The sequence below is a fragment of the Phascolarctos cinereus genome, unplaced genomic scaffold (genome assembly GCF_003287225.1).
Source record: "Phascolarctos cinereus isolate Bilbo 61053 unplaced genomic scaffold, phaCin_HiC Scaffold_726;HRSCAF=1367, whole genome shotgun sequence".
NCBI lineage: Eukaryota > Metazoa > Chordata > Mammalia > Diprotodontia > Phascolarctidae > Phascolarctos > Phascolarctos cinereus.
This window is the reverse complement of record NW_027556098.1, coordinates 120,062,495-120,086,286: the sequence shown is the minus strand read 5'-3', so window position 1 is coordinate 120,086,286 and position 23,792 is coordinate 120,062,495. Positions and strand designations below refer to the sequence as shown.

Here is a 23,792-nt window from a genome sequence, read left to right as displayed (position 1 = left end):
ATGTTAGAGAGTATCCAAGTGAAAGCAACCAGGATGGTGAAGGGTATAGAGTGAGATCATGCCGTATGACAATATGACAGTAAGTTGAAGGGACTGGATATGCTTAGCCTGGAGAAGACTTGGGGAAGAAACTTTTTTGAATGTAATGATTGAGGGATGATTTTTTTCCAGAAAACTAAACATTAGTTCATATCATTCACTGTAAGCCCTTCAACCAGGACATATAACTTTTAAAAAAAATTTTATTAATTTATTTTGATTTATCAACAATCGCTTCCCTATTCTTTTGAGTTGAAAATTTTTCTCCCCTTTCCTCCCCCCCAACCCTCCCCAAGACGGCGCACAATCTGATATACGCTTTACATTTACATTCCTATTAAACATATTTTCACATTAGTGAAGTTGTAAGTAAAAATTAAAACCAATAGGAGGGACCATCAGAAAGATGAAACAAAACTCAACAGAAGGTAAAAATAAGTGATAGCGATTCGACTTCCATAGTTCTTTCTTTGGATGTGGACAGCATTTTCCATCCCAAGGCCTCTGGAGATGTCTTAGATCCTTGTAATGCTGAGAAGGGTTCAGTTTAACAATATTAGTCATTGCATAATGTGGCTGTTATTGTGTACAAAGTCCTCTTGGTTCTGCTCACTTCACTCAGCATCAGACCATATAAGTCTTTCCAGGTTTTTCTGAAGCAGGACATATAACTTATTGAATATCAGATGGTTCCTCTTGGAGAAAATTGCTGTGAATATAATGAACATGAGAGAGACTTCAGCTAGCATGTTTTTTTTTTTGAGTTAAGCTTTTTATTTAATGTTACAAAAAATATTTAGTCAAACAGACCAAAGCCCATGTCATCATCGGACTCCTTGGATTTTTCTTTTTTTGCTTCCTCTTTCTTCTTCTCCTCAGCTGGGGCAGCTGTGCTAGCAGGAGCTGCCCCTCCAGCAGGGGCAGCACCACCAGCTGCTTGGGCAGGTCCACCAACCCCTACATTGCAGATGAGACTTGCAATGTTGACATTGGACAGGGCCTTTGCAAATAATACTGGCCAGAATGGTTCAACGTTTATACCTGCTGCTTTAATGAGGGCATTGATTTTATCCTCCGTGACTGTAACATCGTCGTCGTGAAGGATGAGGGCAGAGTACATGCAAGCGAGCTCGGAGATGGCCATTTCAGCAGAAGGATGAGGAGAGACTTGTTTGTAGTGGTGCTAGTCACCGGATGAAGTGAGGAGTCACCCCAACACGGCCTTAGCTTCCGAAGAAGAACTGAGCAACTTACAGACAACTGAAGAGAAAGCCAGCTAGCATGTTTTGTCCTAGCCCTTCCAGTGCAAACTTTAGTCTTGGAGGAGAAAACGAGTAAATAAGAATTGACTGTTTCTGCTTTAACTCTGTTGTCAGTTATTCTCATCCTATCCATCCTAAGAAGTAGTCTAAACAGTTCTTTCAAGCTGCTCTTCCCCCATATAGTGTAGGGCCTTAGTGTCCCTCAGCAGTATCAGCTCATTCACCCTTGCCAGATCCCAGCCCTGTATTTCTTTCACTATCTCCTGTCTTCCTAGTCTATGCTGCTGAACAGGGTGGAGAAGTTCAGTCAGTATGATTGTGAGGACTGAGAGTGCTATAAATTTACACCTAATCTCAACTGGGCTCTCACTTATATGGAACATCTTTACCTACATATCTCACTAATACTTCAAAGATCAACATATTTGAAATGAGCATATTATCCTCACCCAACACTGCTCTTCCTTCTATCTTCACTATTTCTGCCTGTGAAATTACCATTCATCCTGTTTTCCATGGGGTTACCTGCAGTGTTTCGCCTGTACCCTCTTCCTCTGACTGGATGGTTTCTCCTAGAATCTCAATTTTCAGTAAAATGTTTTTCTTTGGCCAGCCATGTTTTCATTCAAGTGTCAAATGCTGACTTCTCCAAATATCATTTTACACACACACACACACATACACACACACACACACACACAGACTTTCTCTCTTAGTTTCCTATGATGAATTATCTTCCCCTGTTAGAATGTAAGCTTTTTGAGGGCAGAGGCTGTCTCTCTTTCAACTTGTGTTTGTATTCCCAAAGGTTAGAAACTGTGCCAGGAACATAGTAGCGCCTAATAAATCTTGTTCTCTGACTGTTCTTCCCCTCCACTCCGACCATGCCACTGCCCTCCCTCAGCCTTACTTCTCATATGCAGTTATCAAGTTCTAGTGATTCTACCTCCACAATCTTTCTCTCATCTTCCCCACTTCTCCTTTCTGTTCCCAAAGCCACTATCCTGGCACAGACCCTCTTTATAACATTCCTGAACGATTACAACTGCCTCCCAAATGCTACTTCTCACATTGATTTCTTTCCCTGTTCTAACTTATCCTTTGTTTTGTTGCCAGCTTAATCTTCCTCATGATGTGATCGTGGCACTCTCACTGCTTAAAATCCTTCAGTGGCTCCTTATTTGCTTATGAAATCAGGGCAGTAAAAACAACTCTGAAAGATTTCAGAAGTCTGATCAATGTGATGACTAACCAATCATAATCCAGAAGACCCCTAATGAAATACGTTTCCCATCTTCTGACTGAGAAGTGCTGGGCTCAGGATGCAAAATGAGACATCTTTCTTGGATATGGCCAATGTGGGAATTAGTTTTGTTTGACTATGCATATTTGCTTACAGGGTTTTGTTTTTCTTTTTTTCAGTGGTGGTGATGGTGTGAGATGGGAGGAAGATGTTTCTAATATGTATAGCCTATATCAGATTGTGCATCGACTTGGGGAGGGAGGGGGAGAAAAATTTAAAACTCAAAAGCTTATGAAAGTTATTGTTGATAAATCAAAATAAATTAATAAAAAAATTTAAAAATGTTTCTATAGTAAATTTAGTAAATAGCAAAATTAGATTAAAAAAAGGAAGAGATTATTAGTCTAATATTCAAGTTTTTCCGCAAATAGCACCACCCTATTTTTCTAGTTCTATCTCAAACTACTCTCCTCCCACATGCATTTCCTGGGTTGTCCTGTTTTCATGATCAATCTGTTACCTATGTCTGGAATGCCACCCTACCCAACCCTCCAAATCTCTTAACTATTGAAATCCTACGCATGTGTACTTTTAAGCTTGGTGTAAATGTCATGTTCTCCATGAAGCATTTCCTAATTCATTCTACATCTCATAGTCAATAATGATCATTCCCTCTCAGAGGCCTTGTAAAGCACTGGTTTTGTACTTATGCACGTTTCCTTTTTAATTTAATAGTGTAATTGTGTGTGTGTTGTGATCCTCCACTTGACTATGCTTTATATGAGGGATTATATATTATTTAAAATGTTTATGTCCCCTAACATTTATCATAGTACTTTGTTTACAATAGGTACTTATTAAATGTTTGTGGAAGCTAAAGTTGTCACTAAATAGCTATGTGTTACTGGACAAATATCTATATATACTGTTTGTGTGTTATCTCCCCTATTAGACAGTGAGCAACTTGAAAACACAGACTGTCTTTTACTTTTCTTGTGCCACCCTAGTTGGTGCTTAAATGTTTGTTGACTGACTATGTCCCTGGCCCTCAGTTTCATCAGTAAAATATTTTGAACTAAATAATTTCTAAAATCCCATTGAACTCTAAAATTCATTATTCTAGCCACTAGCTACATGACCTTGGAATAATCATTTAAATTCCCTGGGCCTCAACCTCTTCATCTGTTATATAAAGTGTTTATATCAGATGATCACAAAGGTTCCTTTGAGCGTTTTTATTCTACAATTCTATGAAATGTAGATTTAAATTTTTTTTTATTCATTTTAAACTTAAATACAAAATGAGGGAAAAAAAGAACGATTCAGTGTACACACTAGAACATAGAGGATTCAATATAAAACCATGAATTTCCATTTCAAACTGTTTAGTTTTTAAAAAATTTTATTAATTTATTTTGATTTATCAATGATCACTTCCACATGCTTTTGAGTTTAAAATTTTTCTCCCCCCTTCCTCCCCATCACCCTCCCCAAGACAGTGCACAATCTGATATAGGCTATACATTTACATTCCTATTCAGGATATTTTTACATTAGTGGTATTGTAAGTAAAAATTAAAACTAATAGGAGGAACCATCAGAAAGAGGAAACAAAACTCAACAGAAGAGAAAAAAAATAGCAATTCAACTTTCATAGTTCTTTCTTTGGATGTGGATAGCATTTTCCATCATGAGGCCTGTGGAGATGTCTTAGATCCTTGTATTGCTGGGAATGGTTAAGTTTATCAATATTAGTCATCACACAATGTGGCTGTTATTGTGTACAATGTTCTCTTGGTTCTGCTCATTTCACTCAGCATCAGACCATACAAGTCTCTCCAGGTTTTTCTGAAGTCAGCCTGTTCATTGTTTCTTATAGCACAATAGTATTCCATTACATTCATATACCATAACTTGCTTCCCCAATTGATGGGCATCCTTTCAATTTCCAATTTTTTGCCACCACAAAAAGAGCTGCTATGAATATTTTTGTACATGTGGGTCCTTTTCCTATTTGTATGATCTCTTTGAGGTATAGCCCTAGAAATGCAATTGCTGGGTCAAAGGGTATGCACATTTTTGTAGCCCTTTGGGCATAGTTCCAAATTGTTCTCCAGAATGGTTGGATCATTTCACAACTCCACCAACAATGCATTAGTGTTCCAGTTTTCCCACATCTCCAACATTTATCATTTTCCTGTTTTGTCATGTTGGCCAATCTGATAGGTGTGATGTGGTACCAGAGTTGTTTTGATTTGTATTTCTCTAATCAATAATGATTTAGAGCATTTTTTCATATGACTATAGATGGCTTTAATTTCTTCATCTGAGATCTGTCTGTTATATTCCTTTGCCATTTGTCAATTGGGGAATGGTTTGTTTTCTTATAAATTTGTCTTAATTCTCTATATATTTTAGAAATGAGGCCTTTATCAGAGAGACTGGTTGTAAAAATTCTTTCCCAATTTTCTACCTTCCTTCTAATCTTAGTTGCATTGGCTTTGTTTGCAAAAACTTTTCAATTTAATGTAATCAAAATTATCCATTTTGCTTTTCATAATGTTCTCTATCTCCTGTTTGGTCATGAATTCTTCTCATAGATCTGATAGGTAAACTATTCCTTGTTCTCCCAGTTCTTATGTATCAGCCTTTATATCTAAATCATGAACGCTTTTTGACTTTATTTTGGTATATGGTGTGAGATTTGAGTCTATGCCTAGTTTCTGCCATACTCTTTTCCAGTTTTCCCAGCAGTTTTTTTCAAAGAGTGGGTTCTTATCCTGGGAGCTGGGGTGTTTGGGTTTATCAAATAATAGATTACTATAGTCATTGACTACTGTGTCTTGCATATTTAACCTATTCCACTGATCTGCCACTCTATTTCTTAGCCAGTACCAAGCAGTTTAGATGATTGCTGCTTTATAATACAATTTAAGATCTGGAATTGCTAGGCCACCTTCCCCTGCATTTCTTTTCATTAGTTCCCTTGATATTCTGGACCTTTTGTTCTTCCGAATGAATCTTGTTATTATTTTTTCTAACTTTATAAAATAATTTTTTAGTAGTAGGATTGGTGTGGTACTGAATAAGTAAATTAGCTTAGGTAGAATTGTCATTTTTATTGTATCAGCTCGGCCTACCCGTGAGCAGCTGATGTTTTTCCAGTTATTTAGATCTGACTTTATTTGGTTGAAAAGTGTTTTGTAATTGTGTTTATAGAGTTCCTGGGTTTGTTTCGGGAGGTAGACTCCCAAATATTTTATAATGTCTACAGTAAGTTTAAGTGGAATTTCTCTTTTTATCTCTTGCTGTTGGGCTTTGTTGGTAATATGTAGAAACACTGATGATTTATGTGGGTTTATTTTATAGCCTGCAACTTTGCTAAAACTGTTTATTATTTCAGGTAGTTTTTTACTTGATTCTCTAGGATTCTCTAAGTATAGCATCATGTCATCTGCAAAGAGTGATAGCTTTGTTTCTTCTTTGCCTATTCTAATACCTTCAGTTTCTTTTTCTTCTCTTATTGCTAAAGCTAACGCTTCCAGTACAATATTGAATAACAGTGGTGATAATGGACATCCTTGTTTCACCCCCATCTTATTGGAAATGCTTCTAGCTGTCCCCATTACATATAATGCTTTGCTGAAGGTTTTAGATAGATTATTATTATTTTAAGGAAGACTCCATTTATACCTATGCTTTTAGTGTTTTTAATAGGAATGGGTGTTGTATTTTCAAAAGCTTTTTCTGCATCTATTGAGTGATATGTGGTTTCTGTTGGTTTTGGTGTTGATATGCTCAATTGATGCTGATAGTTTTCCTAATATTGAACCAACCCTGCATTCCTGGTATAAATCCTACCTATCATAGTGTATTATCTTGTGATAAGTTGCTGTAATCTATTTGCTAATATTTTGTTAAAATTTATCTATATTCATTAGAGAAATTGGTCTATAATTTTCTTTCTCTTTTGACTCTTCCTGGTTTAGGTATCAACCATATTTGTATCATAAAAAGAATTTGGTGAGACTCCTTCTTCACCTATTTTCCCAAATAGTCTATATAGTATTGGAATGAATTGTTCTTAAATGTTTGATAGAATTTGCATATAAATCCATCTGGGCCTGGAGATTTTTTCCTAGGGAGTTCATCAATGGCTTGTTCAATTTCTTTTTCTGAGATGGGGTTATTTAAGTATTTTACTTCCTCTTCTGTTAATCTGGGCAATTTATACTTTTGTAAATATGTATCCATTTCACTAAGATTGTCAAATTTGTTGGCATATAGTTGGGCAAAATAATTCCTAATTATTTTGGTGGTAGCTTCACCCTTTTCATTCTTGATATTAGTAATTTGGTTTTCTTCTTTCATTAATTTTTTTAAATTAAATTAACCAAAGGTTTATCTATTTATTGTTTTTTCATAAAACCAGCTCTTAGTTTTATTTATTAGTTCAATAGTTTTCTTAATTTCAATTTTCTTAATTTTTCCTTTGGTTTTCAATATTTCTAATTTGGTGTTTAGTTGAGGATTTTTAATTTGTTCTTTTTCTAGTTTTTTTAGTTGTATGCCCAATTCATTGATCTCCTCTTTTTCTATTTTGTTTATGTAAGCATTTAGAGATATAAAACTTCCCCTAAGAACTGCTTTCGCTGCATCCCATAAGTTTTGGTGTGTTGTCTCATTATTGTCATTCTCTTGAATGAAATTATTGGTTGTTTCTATGATTTGTTGTTTGACCCAATCATTTTTTAGGATTAGATTATTTAGTTTCCAATTATTTTTTAGTCTATCTTTCCATGGCCCTTTATTACATATAATTTTTATTGCATCATGATCTGAAAAGGATGCATTTAATATTTCTGCCTTTCTGCATTGGATTGTGAGGTTTTTATGCCCTAGTACATGGTCAGTTTTTGTGTATGTGCCATGTACTGCTGAGAAAAAAGTATATTCCTTTCTATCCCCATTCAGTTTTCTCCAGAGGTCTATCATACCTAACTTTTCTAATGTTCTATTCACCTCCTTAACTTCTTTCTTGTTTATTTCGTGGTTAGATTTATCTAGTTCAGAGAGGGGGAGGTTGAGGTCCCCCACTAGTACAGTTTTGCTGTCTCTTTCTTCCTGTAACTCTTTGAACTTCTCCTCTAAGAATTTGAATGCTATACCATTTGGTGCATATATGTTTAGTAATGATATTACTTTGTTGTCTATGGTGCCTTTTAGCAGGATGTAGTTTCCTTCCTTATCTCTTTTGATAAGATCTATTTTTGCTTTTGCTTTGTCTGAGATCAGGATTGCTACCCCTGCTTTTTTTACTTCAGCTGAAGAGTAATATATTCTGCTCCAGCCTTTTACCTTTACCCTGTATGTGTCACTCTTTTTCAAATGTGTTTCCTATAAACAACATATTGTAGGATTATGGTTTTTAATCCATTCTGCTATCCGCTTCCGTTTTATGGGAGAGTTCATCCCATTCACATTCACAGTTATGATTACTATGTGTCTTTTTCTCCATCCTTTTTTCCCCTTGTTTATGCTTTTCTTTCTCCTTTCTCCTCCCCCCGCTAATGTTTTGCTTTTGACCACCACCTCCTTCAGTCCCTCCTCCCTTCTGTTAGACCTTTCCCTTTTCATCCCCTTTACCTTTACTGCTGCTTCCCTCCCTTTTATCCCCCCTTCCTTTTCTTTTCCCTTTTCCCTCCTACTGCCTATAGGGCAAGTTAGATTTCTATACCTAATTGATTATGTTATTCCCTTCTTGAGCTAAATCTGATGAAAGTAAGGTTCAAACAATGCTCACCCCCCTTTCCCTCTGCTGTAATAGGTTTTTGTGTCTTTTCCTGTAATGTAGTTTACACTTGTCTGCCTCATCCTTTCTCAGTACATTTTCTTTTTTTTTTTAATTTTTAAAAAAATTTTTGGCTTTTAGGCAATTGTGGTTAAGTGACTTGCCCAGGGTCACATAGCTAGTAAGTGTCAAGTGTTTGGTCTGAGGCCGCATTTGAACTCAGGTCCTCCTGACTTCAGGGCCGGTGCTCTATCCACTGCGCCACCTAGCTGCCCCTCTCAGTACATTTTCTGAGATCAGACTAATCCACTTACTTGGATCCATTTAACCCACTTGATTAGATTTTTTTTTATCATTCTGTCAAAGTCAACTAATATCCACCTGCTTTATGTATACTCCTTTAACATGGTGTAATAACAATAGAGTTCCCAAGAGTTGCAAGTGTCATCTTCCCTTGTAGGGATGTAGACAGTTTGTCCTTATTAACAACATATTGTATCTTTCTGTCCCATTTACCTTTTTGTGTCCCTCTTGAATCTTGTACTTGAAGATCAAATTTTCTGTTGAGCTCTGGGCTTTTTATTAGGAAGGTTTGGAAGTCCCCTATTTTGAATATCCACCTCCTCCCTTGAAAAATCATGCTCATTTTCCCTGGGTAGTTGATTCTTGGCTGTAATCCAAGCTCCTTTGCCTTAGGGAATATCATGTTCCACGCTCTGTGGTCTTTTAATGTAGAAGCTGCAAAGTCCTGTGTAATCCTGACTGTGGTTCTGTGATGTTTAAATTGTTTTTTTCTGGCTGCTTGCAGTATTTTCTCTTTCTTCTGGTAAAATTCAAATTTAGCTATTATATTTCTTGGTGTTTTCAATTTGGGATCTCTTTCAGGCAGTGAGCGGTGATTCTTTCTATGGTTATTTTACCTTCTTTGTCCAGGACTTTCTAGGTTTTTCTGAATTCATGTACTTTCTTTTCATAGTTTCTACTCAGTTTTGGCTTTTTCATCGAAGATGCTAAGCTCAAAAGTCCTTTACTAAAGGCCCGTTGTCCCCCGCCCCACCCCCCAGCTTTGCAGAGTAAGTTACTATTTTGTCTTGTCTATTCTTTGCTGTGTCTTCTGCATTTTGAAATATGGTATTCTAAGCTCTCCTCTCATTTATAGTATAAGCTTCCAGGTCTTCTGTGGTCCTGACATTGGTCTCTTGGTACTTGAACTCCTTTTATATATATCTCATTCTGCACCTCTGTTCAGAAGTGAGGGTGGGAGTGGGGTGGGATGCGCTTTATCATTTATCCTCTGGAGTTGTGGTTGATCGTTGTGTTGATCAAAATTCTTAAGTCTTTCACAGTTGTTTTCCTTTACATTATTATAATTGTATAAGTCATTTTCTTGGTTCTACTCATTTCATTCTGTATCAATTCATACATTTCCCCAAGTTTTTCTGAAATTGTTCATCTCATAATTGCTTACCGCACAATAGTTTTCCATTATATTCATGTACCATTGTTTGTTCAGCCATTCCTTGTTGTATAGGCAACCACTTAGTTTCTAATTTTTTGTTAGCACAAAAAAGAGCAGCTATAACTTTTTTTTAAATATATAGATCCTTTTCCTCTTTCTTTGTTCTCCTTGAGGAATGTGACAAAAACTGTAATTCTCTCTTAGAGTGATATAATGTACTTTTGTTGTCATTGTTTAGTTGTTTCAGTTGTGTCTGTCAATTCTTTTTTTTTTTTTTGGCTAGGCATTGGGGTTAAGTGACTTGCCCAAGGTCACACAGCTAGTAAGTGTTATGTGTCTGAGGCCGGATTTGAACTCAGGTCCTCCTGACTCTAGGGCCGGTACTCTATCCATTGTGCCACCCAGCTGCCCTCATGTCTGTCAATTCTTGACCCCATTTGGGTCTTTGATTCCCACTTGTTATCTAAAATTCATTTTAGAGATAGATTAAAAGGGCCCCCTTCTCCTTTTTTCTTTTCTCCTTTCTTTCCTCTTCCTCTCTCCCTTTCTGCCCCCTTTCCCCCTCACCCTCTTTCTCTCCTTTACCACTCTTCTTCCTCCCTGTTGTTCCTTCCCTTCCTTCTTCTTCCTCTCCTCTTTCCTTTTTCCTTTCTCTGACCCTTCTCTATCTAATTCAGGTGTCCCCCAGTCTACTGCTTTTTCCACCACAACCTACTGCTTTTCAGCATAGGTAAATATTACAGAATATATTTTGAAAAATTTTTAATTCTTACCTAAAGTTTAGGTGTATGGGAGTTGGGGTGGGGAACTGTGATCTTTGAATGTCACTTTTTAGAAAAGAAAACCACCTTATTTTTTGTTCTGGAAAATGAGGAATGTTATATCTTTACTCCTGAACAGTTTTGGTTTTTTTTTAAACTGACATGCTTTTTAATCAAGAGAATTGAAATTATCTTTAAGAAGCTTTTTTCTTTTTTTTAATTTTTCTTATTAATTTATTTTGGTTTATCAATAATCACTTCTATATTCTTTTGAGTTTAAAATTTTTCTCCTCCTTCCTCCCCACCATCCTCCCCAAGACGGTGCACAGTCTGATATAGGCTATGTATATACATTCTTATTAAACATATTTTCGCATTAGTGATGTTGTAAGTAAAAATTAGAACCAATAGGACGACACACCAGAAAGAGGAAACAAAACTCAACAGAAGAGGAAAAAAAAATAGCAAATAATATGCTTCGATCTGCATTCAAATTCCGTACTTCTTTCTTTGGACGTGGATAGCATTTTCCATCATGAGGCCTTTGGAGAGATCTTAGTTCCTTGTATTGCCTGTAAGGGTTAAATTTATCAATACTAGTCATCGCACAAGGTGGCTGTTACTGTGTACAGCATTCTCCTGGTTCTACTCACTTCACTCAGCATCACACCATACAAGTCTTTCCAGGTTTTTCTGAAGTGAACCTTGAACAGTTTTTTCTTGAGGTAACATCCCTATCTGCTGGAACTTTTTCTTCTAGTGGTTCTTACAGGCACATAATTGTGCTTTTGTGACTGCTGGCCATTAGTAGTGATGAACATCCTTGATGGCTTCCAGAGCAGCAGAATAATAATATCTACCTTAGCAGTTTGTATAGGATAATAAGTTATTACTTTCATTTCCTATTAGCATATATTCATAGTCTGATAAAAATCTATAAATATTCATGCAAATGTTTGCCCCTTTATACCTTCAGTGCAACCCCCTCCTCTCCAAGTTGAAGTCTGTGACTTGGATTTTTGAAAGTGAAAATGTTTCTTCTATTTAGAGTTTAGCGTAAACTTTTGAGATCAGATCTAAGACTTACTTTCTGTGTATTGGTCTAGGAATCTTTTATGTGTGGAAGATTTAGGGAGCATTCCTCAAAAGAGACTAAGTTGAAATACAAGTGCAGTAAATACTGTAATTAACAGAAGATTCAAGAGACTTTGTTTCAGGTTAGTAATAATGCTGATGGTTGCCATAATTTTTTGCTTATTTTTTTTAGTAAGGGCAAAATTTATCTTGGCTATAACTAAATTCCTATTTTTCACCTTCAGTTCCCAATGGAATGGTTTTTTAAACTTACAATTCCTCGTCTTGTTCATTTTCTGTTTGTTTCAATTCCAGTATTATATGGTCTAAAGATCAAGGGAAATTGGTTCCAAGCTGTTTTTTATTTTGTTGGCCTTTGAAAGCTCTTATGCCACAGAGTTTGTGCTCTACCATCTGGCTGCCTGGTATTTGATGAGTGTGTCAGTTTTTAAAACAGAAAAACATTTCATTAGGACACAAATTAAGAGTAAAGTAACAGAATGAACACAGTTTTCATTTCCCTTTAACCTCAGACAAGGTGTAGGTGGGTGCCCTCTCTTAAGAATTCTTCACTTGGTATGTGTGAATGTTTTTTTTTTAATTTTGATAATTATATTTCCAAATAATTGGTTTCTGTTGTAATCCCACATATTTTATTTTATGCAGTTAATAACATTCTGAGAAGGGATCCGCACATAAAAAAAGTTTACTGAGTAATAGAACACCTCTCAGGTTATTGGGAGGGGGTGGTATTTGATATTTGGTAACAGTTGGCAAACACTGTCCATAGAACAGTTGTTCTTGTGGCAGCTGGACTTTGTAGTTGGCCTGTCCAGTCATTCTTGTAGTCATTTCCTCATGAGAGGTGCAGGTATCTGTAGTTGGGGAGGCAGTTTCCTCCTCGTACAGGATGTGCTCGGGCAGTTCAGTGCACAAGGGTTTGCAGGCATGGCACTAGGCAAGAGCACACAAAATACTAGGAGCTTACTCTTTGTGAGAAGGGGCAGGGAGTTTTGGGGGGGGGGTTGGCACAAAGAGACACTGTCTAATTGGCAGTCTGGTTCCTGGCTTTTGGCTGCTGATTTGTTGGCCTTAGGGTCCTTTTTTAAAAAATGCAAATACACCTGAGAGGGGTACTATCTTGAACCTTATCTGCTAATGCCTTAATTATCACTTAATAAGGGATACTTAACTAGCTTCCGAGAGAAGGATGTCAATGGCAGATTTCACCTGTTTCATGATTTTGCCTGAGGTTGAACTTGCTGCACAGAGCTGTGGCCAGTATAACCTGTGATAACTATACCATAGGTTGCTGATTCATGTTATAGACTAGTATCTTTGTTATTTGTTTGAGGCGATGTTTCATTGAGCACTTGAAATTCTTTTTTTTTTTGTTCCCGTTCTTCTAGTCGTCTCTACTTCTACTTTTTACCCTTGCAGATTCTTGAGTATCCTGATGCGTTGTTTTCTTTTGCCTGTGGCTAGCCCAGTACAATTGTATCCTGATAAGTATTGCTTCAGTTCTCTAGCCCAGGAGTGCATAGAATGAGCAAGAACAATTCAGATAGTGAGAAGGGGGACAACCTAGAGGAGTGTAGGCAGTAGGAGAAAAGCGTTTGGGCACAGAGATTGGATCTCAAATATATATTTTTTAATTTCCACAGCACCTACCATTGTTTTATCATGGAAACTAAGTGAATACTTGTTGAAGGGAAGAATGAATGGGAGGTAGAGAGACAGGGGGGAGAAATGTGGGTCCACATAATTACAGGGAACTATGTTAGAAGACAGTAATTAATACAATTTTTTTTTGCCCGAGACAGTTGGAGTTAAGTGACTTGCCCAGGGTCTCACAGCTAGTAAGTGTCAAGTGTCTGAGGCCAGATTTGAGTCCTCCTGACCCCAGGGTCTGTGCTGTATCCACTGTTCCACCTGGCTGCCCTGTAATTAATATATCCTTGATTCTTTTATTTCTTCCTCTTGAAAATGTAAATTTATTCTTTCATATTGCAATCTCACTCTCTCTAAAGTTACCTGCTCTTATTTGAATATTAGCTTTTGTCAGTGGGGCTTTGTTCACTAAACATTTCAATCCTTTCTTAAGTTATCAAGTTCCAGACTAAAGAAATTATTTACAAACCACTTTACCTTTGCTTCTGCACATTACTTCACCATCAATATTGGGGAGGAGTCTCTGGACATAAAAATTGAATTAGAGTGGGACACTAAGCAAAGTATAGCTTTAGTGACTAGATTGCAAATGTCTCAGCTTGCTCTTATCTTGCGGGGAGCGGGGAGAGAGACATGCCTTTTCCCCTTTCTGCACCAGACCAATCTCACCAAACTTCCTGTGCACCTACCGTACCTCCAGTGTTCTCCTGCCATAGATATGAGCAATACTAGAACTTACATAGTATCCCTTTTAAACCAAGGAACTCTAGTCTTTGATCTTCAATAAGAATGTAAATTGTGTTATTACAGGCATGCTTGTGAGCTACAATATACAGTATATTTTCTGCGTATAAAATGGAATTGTTGGGAGTGAGAAAGGAATGAAGGCCTGACCACCCTTTCAGGCGCATCATTCACTGTTTCTGCTAGATACTGTGCTTTATTGAGTGTTACTGTTTATGCCACATGAAACTGCCGTACCTCGTAGAAAGGTACACTTTGGATTTGACCATTTGCTGAGTACGTTTGTGGTTGGTGTCACTGAAATGTTAGCTTGCTTTTACTTCCCCAGTAAGAAGGCAATCTCTTCCCTCTTCTGTGTCCAGGTTAGAGGAAATGGATGCACCAAGTTCAGCCAAACTGAATTCAAGGAAGAGGAGGAGAGAACCGACTGGACCCAACGGGGCAACAGAAGAATATGGGATTCTTGTCAAAATGCCTCGCTGCTCAGTTGTAAGTAAACAAGGGATTTTCTGGGTTGACATCTCTTACCTTGCTATAGCATTGATGAGATCAGTGTTGCGTGTTCTGTTAAATAATGGAAAGATTGCTTATCCACACAGCTGTTGGAAGGCTTGTTCTGTCTGTGCTAGTGTAATATAACCCGCAGTTTAGTTGGTCTGCTTTGCACTGAAGTCAGAAGGAATGTTGGGAGAGTTTAGAGGTGTTAGGTAATGGCCAAATAGCGAACTCCAGTAATGAAGTGGGGGAAATGAAGGTTCTAACCTCTAATTTAGGGTTCTCACTGTAACCCCATATACTTTTCCAGTGAATTCAGTTCTTGTACCTAAATTCCTCTGTTTTGCTGCAAAAAATAAAATTGTGGTTACAATTTGCTGCTTCTTATCTCCAGAGCCTTCTTTCATTCACAGTTCAAGTATGTCTCACGTGGGAAACTACACCTGAGACTATTTCCCAGGCTTCCCACTCTACCTCAGCTCTAATATTTCATCAGACCTTTTCCCAGAAAGACAAATCAACTCTCTTGAAGTTATCAGTACCTTTTATTGTTGTGCAGTCAGTAATATGGTAACAGTATTCCAAGAACACAACAGTGTTTCCCATTTTTCTGTGTGCTTAACTTACTCAGAACCGGTCCTTTCAGCCTAACCTGTACCATCTGCACTGATTTTTGACCCATAGCTGAAAAATCAAGGATAGCACTTTAAAGTTAGAAAGTGCTCCAGAAATCTAGCAAATTAATAAACTTATTTAAGTTACTGTTTTCCAAAATGGATGTTTAGAGAGGGAGGGCTTAATTACAATATAGTTTATAGTATAGATTTTTTGTTGGTGATGATGGTAAAACTGAAGATTATGTGAATGGAATTTCCCTCTCTGTTCTCTTCTGTTATTTAATATCTGTTGTAGTTTTAAAGGGAAAAGGAATTCTGGACTGTCTTTTTGGTATAAGAGTGATGTTCATGAGGGAAATAACAAATCCTTAGGAAATAGAAAAACAGAAGCTCTTGGAATCATGTGATTGTAGATTGAGAACTATAATAGAACTTAGAGGTCACAGAGTCAAACCTCGTCACTTTGCAGAATAGGAAAGTGAGGGTAGGAGAGATTGAGTGACTTGCCCAGGGTTACACAGCTAGTATGTGTCTGACACGGAATTTGAACTTGGGTTTCCCTAGTCTAGCACTCCAGCCACTGCACTACTTAAAGGTTCTTAGGTTTAAAAAAAAAAAGAACTAAGGGTATCAAATGGGGCAATATTATGCCCATTCTGAACTTGTAGATCCAAATGAAGTTAATTCTAGTGCTGAAGAAAGAGTCTGTATGGCAGAGCAGAGGTTTTCTTTTGGATTGTTTGGTTAAAAACTCACAAACCAAAACAGTATTTTTATTTTGTTAATATTTTTCACTCATAGCTACAAAGACAATACTGTTATTTCTGTGATTGAATCTCTTCTATGGCATGTTAAAAAAAATAATAAAACCTTGTAAACAAATATAGAAATTGTTTATAAGTCCTCATTATCTGGGTTGTAAATTGTTAGTCATTTGAGACTGATGAGTTTATTACTTGACAAGGCAATAAAATGTAATGATATGGATATTCTTACTAGTTTGTCTTATATTGAAGACCTACTCTGATGCTTTATTCAGGTATGAAAATGACACTTGAGTACTTAAAAGGCTATGCCACTGCAGCACAAGCTAAAAAGGCTTTGACCTGCTGGGGCTTGGGTGCCTTAGCTTGAAATACCTCAGCTAAATTTGAAGGGATTCATCACCAGGAGGCTGACCACTAATGAGTCCCAGAAGGTTGATCACCAGTGATAATGAATATTTCTGACCATAGCAGCTCAAGAAGCCATCTTCAGAGGTGGAGGACTTATGATCATCTTAGTCTTTGGAGAGGAGTGCCTACACTAATTAATCTTTGGAAGTATTGAAGTGTAAGTTAGTAATAATGTAATATTTGGAGTCATTGTGGCCTCCATTGCTACCTATTTTTCTTTACCTGTCTCATTTCCTTCCAGGTTATTTATGTAACTCATGTGACTATCTCCTTGTGCTTTGGAAAAAACTCTGGTTTCTTTACTTATTCTCATGATGCAGTCTTGAGGCTCTTCACCATCCTGGTTTCCCTTCAGTGGCCTTCCTTACCAGCTTAACAATGCCCTTACCAAGCTAAATAAGGCAGATTAGATAGACAGCAGTTCCTGTGAAAAAGGAGTCGTCTTTTTGATATGGTAGCCAAAAAAAATTGATTCGATTTTTGGCTACATTAAAAGAAACGTAATGTTCAGTCATGAACATGAGGATATCCTGGACATGAGTGTTGAGAATGAGGTAACTAGCTAAAGCCTTGCTGTTAAATTGAATTTTCCTTTGGGGACTCCTGCACAGTGGACCTCTGATGGATAACTTTTTTTTAACTTTAGGACTTGTCAGGAATAGGCTAATTGATCATCTGAGTCACAGAGAAAAGTAAATAGCTTGTTGCAGAGTAGCTCCCAGAGACTGAGTTCTCAGAAGGATGACATACATGTAGGTTGTCAGCCTGCGAGGATGATGGTAACCTCAGCTATAATAGGGAAGTTTGGAGGAGGAATGACTTAGATGGAAAGATAATGAGTTCAAGATGTCTAGGGGACATCTGGTTTGAGATGTCCAATAGACAGGTGCAAGACTGGAAATCAGGAAAGAGCTTAGAGGTTGATAAAGTGGATTTGAGAATCATCAGCATAGAGATAATTGGTTCTGGAGGAGCCAATAAAATCAAGTGAAATAGTATAGAGGGATAAGAGAAGAGGGCCCAGGACAGAGCCCCGGGTTATATGCACAGTTGCAAATGTGACCTTGGTGAAGATCCAACAAAAGAGTCTGAGAAGGAGCAATTAGATAGAGAGAAGGAGAACCAAGAGAGAGAGTAGGATCCCAAAAACCTAGAAAGAAGAGAATCTCAAGGAGAAGAGGGTGATTAACAGTGTCAAGTGCTGCAGACAGTTACAGAAGGATGAGAACTGAGAAAAAAATCTATTAGATTTGGCAATTAAGAGATCATTAGTAACTTTGGAGAGAGCAGTTTTTGTTGAATAATGAGATTGGACTGCAGAGTAAAGAAGAGGGTGAAAGGAAAGGAAGTGGAGATACTTATGGTAGATGATCTTTTCAAGGAGTTTAGCCACAATAGCAAAATGACAGATGGGATGATAGGTAGCAGGGATGGTTGGATCAACTGAGAATTTTTTGAGGATGGGGAAGAAATGGGTATGTTTGTAGGTAGTAGAGAAGTGTCCAGTAGACAAGGAGATAATGGTAGAGATAAGTGAGAGAGGAGGCAATCTGCTGGGGAAGATAGGATGCATTGGGATCACTTGTGTATATACAGGGTTATGCTGTGGCAAAGAGAAAAGCTACATCTTAGTAAGAGGCTTCTGGGTCATGTGAGATGAAGAGGAAGCTCCTAGCAAATGACTTCAGTTTTTCTAGTGAAATATGAAGCAGGTTTCTCAACAGAGAGGGTTGGAGGAGAGGAGCAATAGGAGATTTGAGGAAGGATGATTTTGGGAAAGCTGATGTAGTTAAGTAGGAGAGTGAGTCAATATGACATTTACACCTTAGCCACGTAACATCAAAGCTATACTGTGAACCTCTTGTCATGTAATTTATCACCACCTTTGAGATTGCCTACCAGAAATTCCTTACCTTGTATTTTTCTAGATGTCAGAACATTGCTATAGAAAATCACAGAACTGTGTTATGTTGACCTGGCACACAATAGATCATACTATATAATTTCATCTAGATCATTAGTTCTTGATAGTCTCATTATTCATCTGTTGCTTCCCTGGCAAATGTCCCACAACAACTATTTTCTATATTGTCCACCCACCTCAGATACCCTTGGTCATACCTCCACTCATTCTTGACAGATGATTTGGCCTCCTAATTTAACTGAGAAAATTGAGGCCACTAATCATGAACTCTCCCTTATCTTATTCTGGCTACATCTAACTTATTTCTTTATCTCTTTTCCTGTTCTTTTTCTTTCCTGCAGGTTCAGAGAAATAAGTAATCTTTATTTTAAATTAATTAATTAAAATTCTTTTCTTTTGTTATCACTCTCATTTTTGGATGTGTCTGTTCACCTCCCATCTCCAGAATTTGAACCTTCTCTTTTGACAAAAACAGGCAAAAATTTGGCACTGATTGCTTTTGTTGGCTCCCAAAGTCCTTCCTTATTGTGGTTACCAACCAGGTTGGGGATTTTTCATTGTAACAGGGGTTGAAGAACCTTTAATGCTTATTGCCTCAAGCCTCAGCCCTGCAGACTGAATGAGTCTGTAGCCCACCCCTGGTCCAGCTGGGAGGCCACCAGCTTGTTTGCCTGTATTAGCTTTGCTGGTAGTCCCCAGTCCTTTTGCCCCTGAGCTTCTGCCCGACTTCCTGTGCAGTTCTGGGGTGGAAGGAGTAATTTACTATAGCTTTTCATTGGATTTCTTGATCATTATTTGGTCTGGTACAAATTGCAGGGGTTTTTTGCTGGAGTAGGTATGTAGGAACTGGTCGTTTTTGTCTCTGTTCTGACCTCCGTCTTTGCCGGAAGTTATATTTATCATATCCTAGTTCCAGTAACATTCTACTACATTCATGTACTGCTACTATTGAGCCATTTTCCAGTCACTTAGCACCCACTTTGTTTTTAGTTCTCTTTATCACAGAGTCATGATTCTATGAATATTATGGCAAATATAAAACTTTTTGGTTTTTTTCTATCTTCCTTGATGTTTATGCTGAATAGTGAAATCACTAGGTTAAAGAGTATGTATGAATAGTTTAAAATTTTTTCTTACGTAATTCTAGATTGTTTTCCAGTATGTATTGGACCAGTTCATAGCTCTATGAACAGCATATCCATCTTCTTCCTGTCCCTCCAACATTGACCATTTCTGTCATCTTTGCCAATTTGCTGGGAATGAGGTGAAATTCAGAGTTGTTTTAATTTACAGTTCCTTGTTGTTTGAAATGTGTTTTCATAAGGTCATTTATAATTTGCAGTTTTTCTATAGGAAATAATTTATATCCTTTGACTTATCTATTGGAGCATTAATGACTTTTGGTCTTATCTGTGCTAATTCCTTATTTCCTTGCTAACTACAAACGTGTCTAGATTTCCCTCATACTTTCACAAGCCTTCACTATCCTCCTGTTACTCCCCTAATTTATCATACTGTATTATTTCTTTCAACGATCAGATTGCTTTAAAAAGATGCCTTATTGTCTTTTTTCTCCTCTTCTACTTCTCAATTCTTTGAAGTCTAGTTTAAATGCCAGTATAATGCAGTCTTGTCTGGATCTGGAGTCAGAGGACTTGGATTCAGATTCTGGCTTTGACACTAACTGTATATGTGTCTGGGCAAGTCATTTTACTTCTTTAGGTGTCAGTTTCCTTATCTGTAAAGTGAGGATAGTGGACTAGATAAACTCTGAGGTCCCTTTCTATTCTAAATCTATTATCCTGTTATCATTTGATTGAAACTTCTTTCTTCAGGGTCACCATTAATTCTTTATTACTAACTCCGTGACATTTTCTTAGTCTTCATCCTTCCAGACATCTCTGCAGTGTTTTGCATTGTTGACCATTCCTCTTCTACAGCCCACCCTATTTCTCTGCGTACTCTCCTTTGTGCTTTTTTCCCACTCTCCTCTCCCTCACTACCACCACCCCCCCTTTCCTTTCTGACAGTACTCTGTTTTGGTGTTCTCTTCCAGTCTGACCATTCTTTCTTTGACCCCTTTTCAGGATCATCATCTATGTCCTGCCCACTATGTATAGATGAACATGTTCTGTGTCTTGGACCCTCCTCTCTTCTCTCTTTATACTCTTTTGTAAAGCTCATCGGTTTCCATTGATTCAATATCATCTCTTTGTAAATGAGTCCCAAATCTACTTATCTAGCCCTTATCTCTCCCCAATTTCAGACCCAGTTCCAGACCTGCATCACCAAAATGACTGCAGAACATCTCCACCTGAATTTCCCACAATTATTTCAAACCCAACCCCTGTCTAAAACAGAATTCATTATCTTTCCCCATAAACCCACCTCTTCTCTCAGATTGCTGATTTTTGACAAGGACACTGCAGTCCTTCCAGTCGCTCAGGTTCACAGTCTTAGTCATCTTCAACTCTTTGGCTCCTCCCTTCCCCACAATTTAATCATTTGCCAGATCTTGTCATTTTTATGTCCACACTGGGCCACCACTCTAGTTCAGGCTTTCATTATCTCTTGTCTCAATTTAATCGTTCTTTAAATCTCTCCTCTCTCACACGGCTGCCAGATTGCTATTTCTAAAGCACAGGTCATTCTTCATGACTGCATTACTCCCTTGCTCAAAAAGCCTCATTCTCTCAAGGGAAAAACACAGTCCTCTTTTTAGAATTTAAAACCTTTCAAAATCTGTTGTCAGCTCATCTTTCCAAGCTGATTATACATTACCATCACCACCACCTTCCTGCTCAACTATATATAGGTAAACTTGATGTTTCCTGTACAAGACATCCCATCTCCCACTTCCATGTCTTTGCATAGGCTGTTCCTTGTGCTTGAAATACTCTCCTTCCTCCCTTCCACCTCTAGGAATTCTCTGGTCGTTTTCAGGTTCAGCTCAAGTGTTACTTCATACGAGAGGACTTCTCCCTCCCTTCTCTTAATTAATTACATTTTATATTTAGTGTTCTGAATGCATGTTGTATTTCCCTAGTAGGATATAAATTCTTTGAGGTCAGGGACTGTTTCCTTTTGTCTTTGTATCCTTAGTGCCTAGTGCTATGCCTGGTGCATAGCAGATGTTTAATTCCTTATATGTCTTGTTATCAAGTAAATGTTTGTCAATAATGGTTGATGTAAGGAAAGATCCTTTCCATTAAATAATTTCTTTTCTGTCTGCCGTGATTTGTTTGTACAAAATATTTTTAATTTTATGTAACCTAACTCATCTGTTTTTAGTTTTATGATTGGCTTTCCCTTCCTTTGTTTGACTAAGAATTCTCTCCTCCAATTTTGTATGACTTTAAACATTTATAAATATTCAAGTCATATATGTATTTGGAGCTTATTATGGAATAGGGTATAAGGTTCTGGTCTAAATCTAATTGTTGTCTGACAAATTACAAAACTCATTTAAGTTGAAGACCATTAAAAAGCATAGATATAGAAAGATTTTTCTTTAATATGATTAAAAGCTTTTATCCAAAACCAGATTGAGCTTTATTTTTAGCACAGAAGTACTAAAAAGTTTCTCGGTACGAATAATTATCAAAACCGTTTGATAATGGTTTAAAAATTGAAAAAAATAGATCAGTGGAATAGACTGTATAAACAAGAAACCAAAGCAATGAGAAACAAATCCATGTTTTAGAAACCCAAGAACATAAATAAGTGGGGGAAAGATTCCTTAAGAACTGTTGGGAAAACCTTTACCTGGATTTCAGACTTCATCCTGTAAGAACCACTTCCCTCACCCAGGTGTTGAAAAGAGATTAAATTTCATCTTAAGATGTCAGGATATTTAATTTAATTGTTGTTTTTTAAAATTTGCCCTTCCTCTTGTAATTTGGTTGTCATCCATTTTCTTCAATGAAAGCTAACTGTGTTTCTTCTCCTTTACTTTTCTTAAAGGGCTTAAAGGAGCCAGCCCCATTTTCAGATGAAATTGAAATTGACTACAGTAAGCCTTATATCAGAGTAACTATGGATGAAGCCAGGAGAGGGACTCCTTGTAAGTAAATTTCATATTAAGTGTGCTTCCTTATTCTTGTTCATTTTTCTGCATCTCATGGTATTTGCAAAACATTCATCTGCATGGTGTAAATGAGCATAATGGTTACTTCCCTGATGTTTACGTCTCACGTTGGAGTAGGTTTTCCTCTCATCTGTCTTACTGCTGTTTAGAAGGGTACATTCCACTCTCTGAGCTTCCATCACTTACCTTTCTTTTTCCGGTGTACTTTTCCCACCATATTGTTGTTGTTGACTAAGGCAAAAAAATTATATACTGAAATGGGCAGCAGTGCACCAATCTGAAGAAATGTTTACTAGCCCACAAAATTCATCCCCATTGCTCTCAATGACATTACTTTTATCTCTATAACCTAGGCTCGGAATTTGTCAGCTAACTTCTCTACCACCTAATTCAGTTAGTTGCTAACTACTTTTGATTCCACTCCTGCAGCTTGTCACATATATCTCCTCTCCATTCCTACTATTACCACCTGTGGCTAAGCCCTCATTGTCTCATTCTGAGCAGTTGCAATATTTTGCTTACCAGTCTCCCTGTCCCCGGTCTTGCTTCCCTCCAATCCCTCATACCACTGTCAGTTTCATCTTATTTATACAGATGTTTAATCATCTCAGATGATTCCTCCAAATTCTTTGGTGGCTGTATTACATACTGATTGAAGTCCAGAAACCTGGCATGTGGCCCAACCTTCATCCTCACTCTTATAATTTTTTCCTCCTTTTATACTCTACTTAGTCTGTGCAGGAATCAGTCCTAGACTTCAGGCATCAGTGAAACAAGCATTTCTTTTGCCTGGAACCAATCTCTTCAACCCAGGGATTAATTCTTTATTGTTTTCTAAACTTTCCTTATTATCAAACTTCAGCTTGAGCCATTGTGCCTCCTGGTCCCTGTGTACCCTAAGGATCCTTCTAATCCATGGAGAAGGGAAGAGGGTGAAGTGAAGAGAGAGCTGTTAATACAATCCTTAATTCTTTTTTTTTTTAATCTTTAATTACTTCTTATTTTTCTGCTGCTGCCACTATATTTTCATGTCACATTCTGTCAATTCCCCATTTTGCTTTTACCCTGGCTATTATATATTTAAGATGAGAGGAATGTTTTTTTCCCTAGAATTTATTTACAAGGAAAAAGAATACGAAAATTCAGACACAATATACCTGTGTAATTTACATCCACTAAATTACCAGATCCAGTCAATTGTATCTCAGAAATATTTTCTATATCAGTCTGCTCTTCTTAATCTTCACTACTATAACCGTGATATGAATTAGAGATACAGGGTAGGTGCATTCTCAAATATAATATATCTGGGTAAGGTTATTGAAAGTACAAATAAAACGAATGTAGTTCTAGGCTGAGTGATTCTAAATTTTCTAAGTTATATTATTTAGCTACAGTTCCTTAGGACTGGCTTGGTCTGTCTTGAGTTTACGTATGGAATATTTGGTTC

General features: G+C 37.3%; 1 protein-coding gene and 1 pseudogene across 1 annotated transcript in view; one reads left to right on the top strand and one right to left on the bottom strand.

Annotated features, from left to right (window-relative positions):
- PCYT1A (phosphate cytidylyltransferase 1A, choline) overlaps window positions 1-23,792 on the top strand; it is a 57,247-nt gene that overhangs the window by 13,999 nt on the left and 19,456 nt on the right. The window contains exons 3-4 of the mRNA XM_020986038.2: window positions 14,407-14,533; window positions 22,219-22,318. Of these exons, the coding sequence (XP_020841697.1) occupies window positions 14,407-14,533; window positions 22,219-22,318 (227 nt within the window). The remainder of the gene's footprint in view (window positions 1-14,406; window positions 14,534-22,218; window positions 22,319-23,792) is intronic.
- Window positions 798-1,295, bottom strand: LOC110208169 (large ribosomal subunit protein P1 pseudogene; annotated as a pseudogene).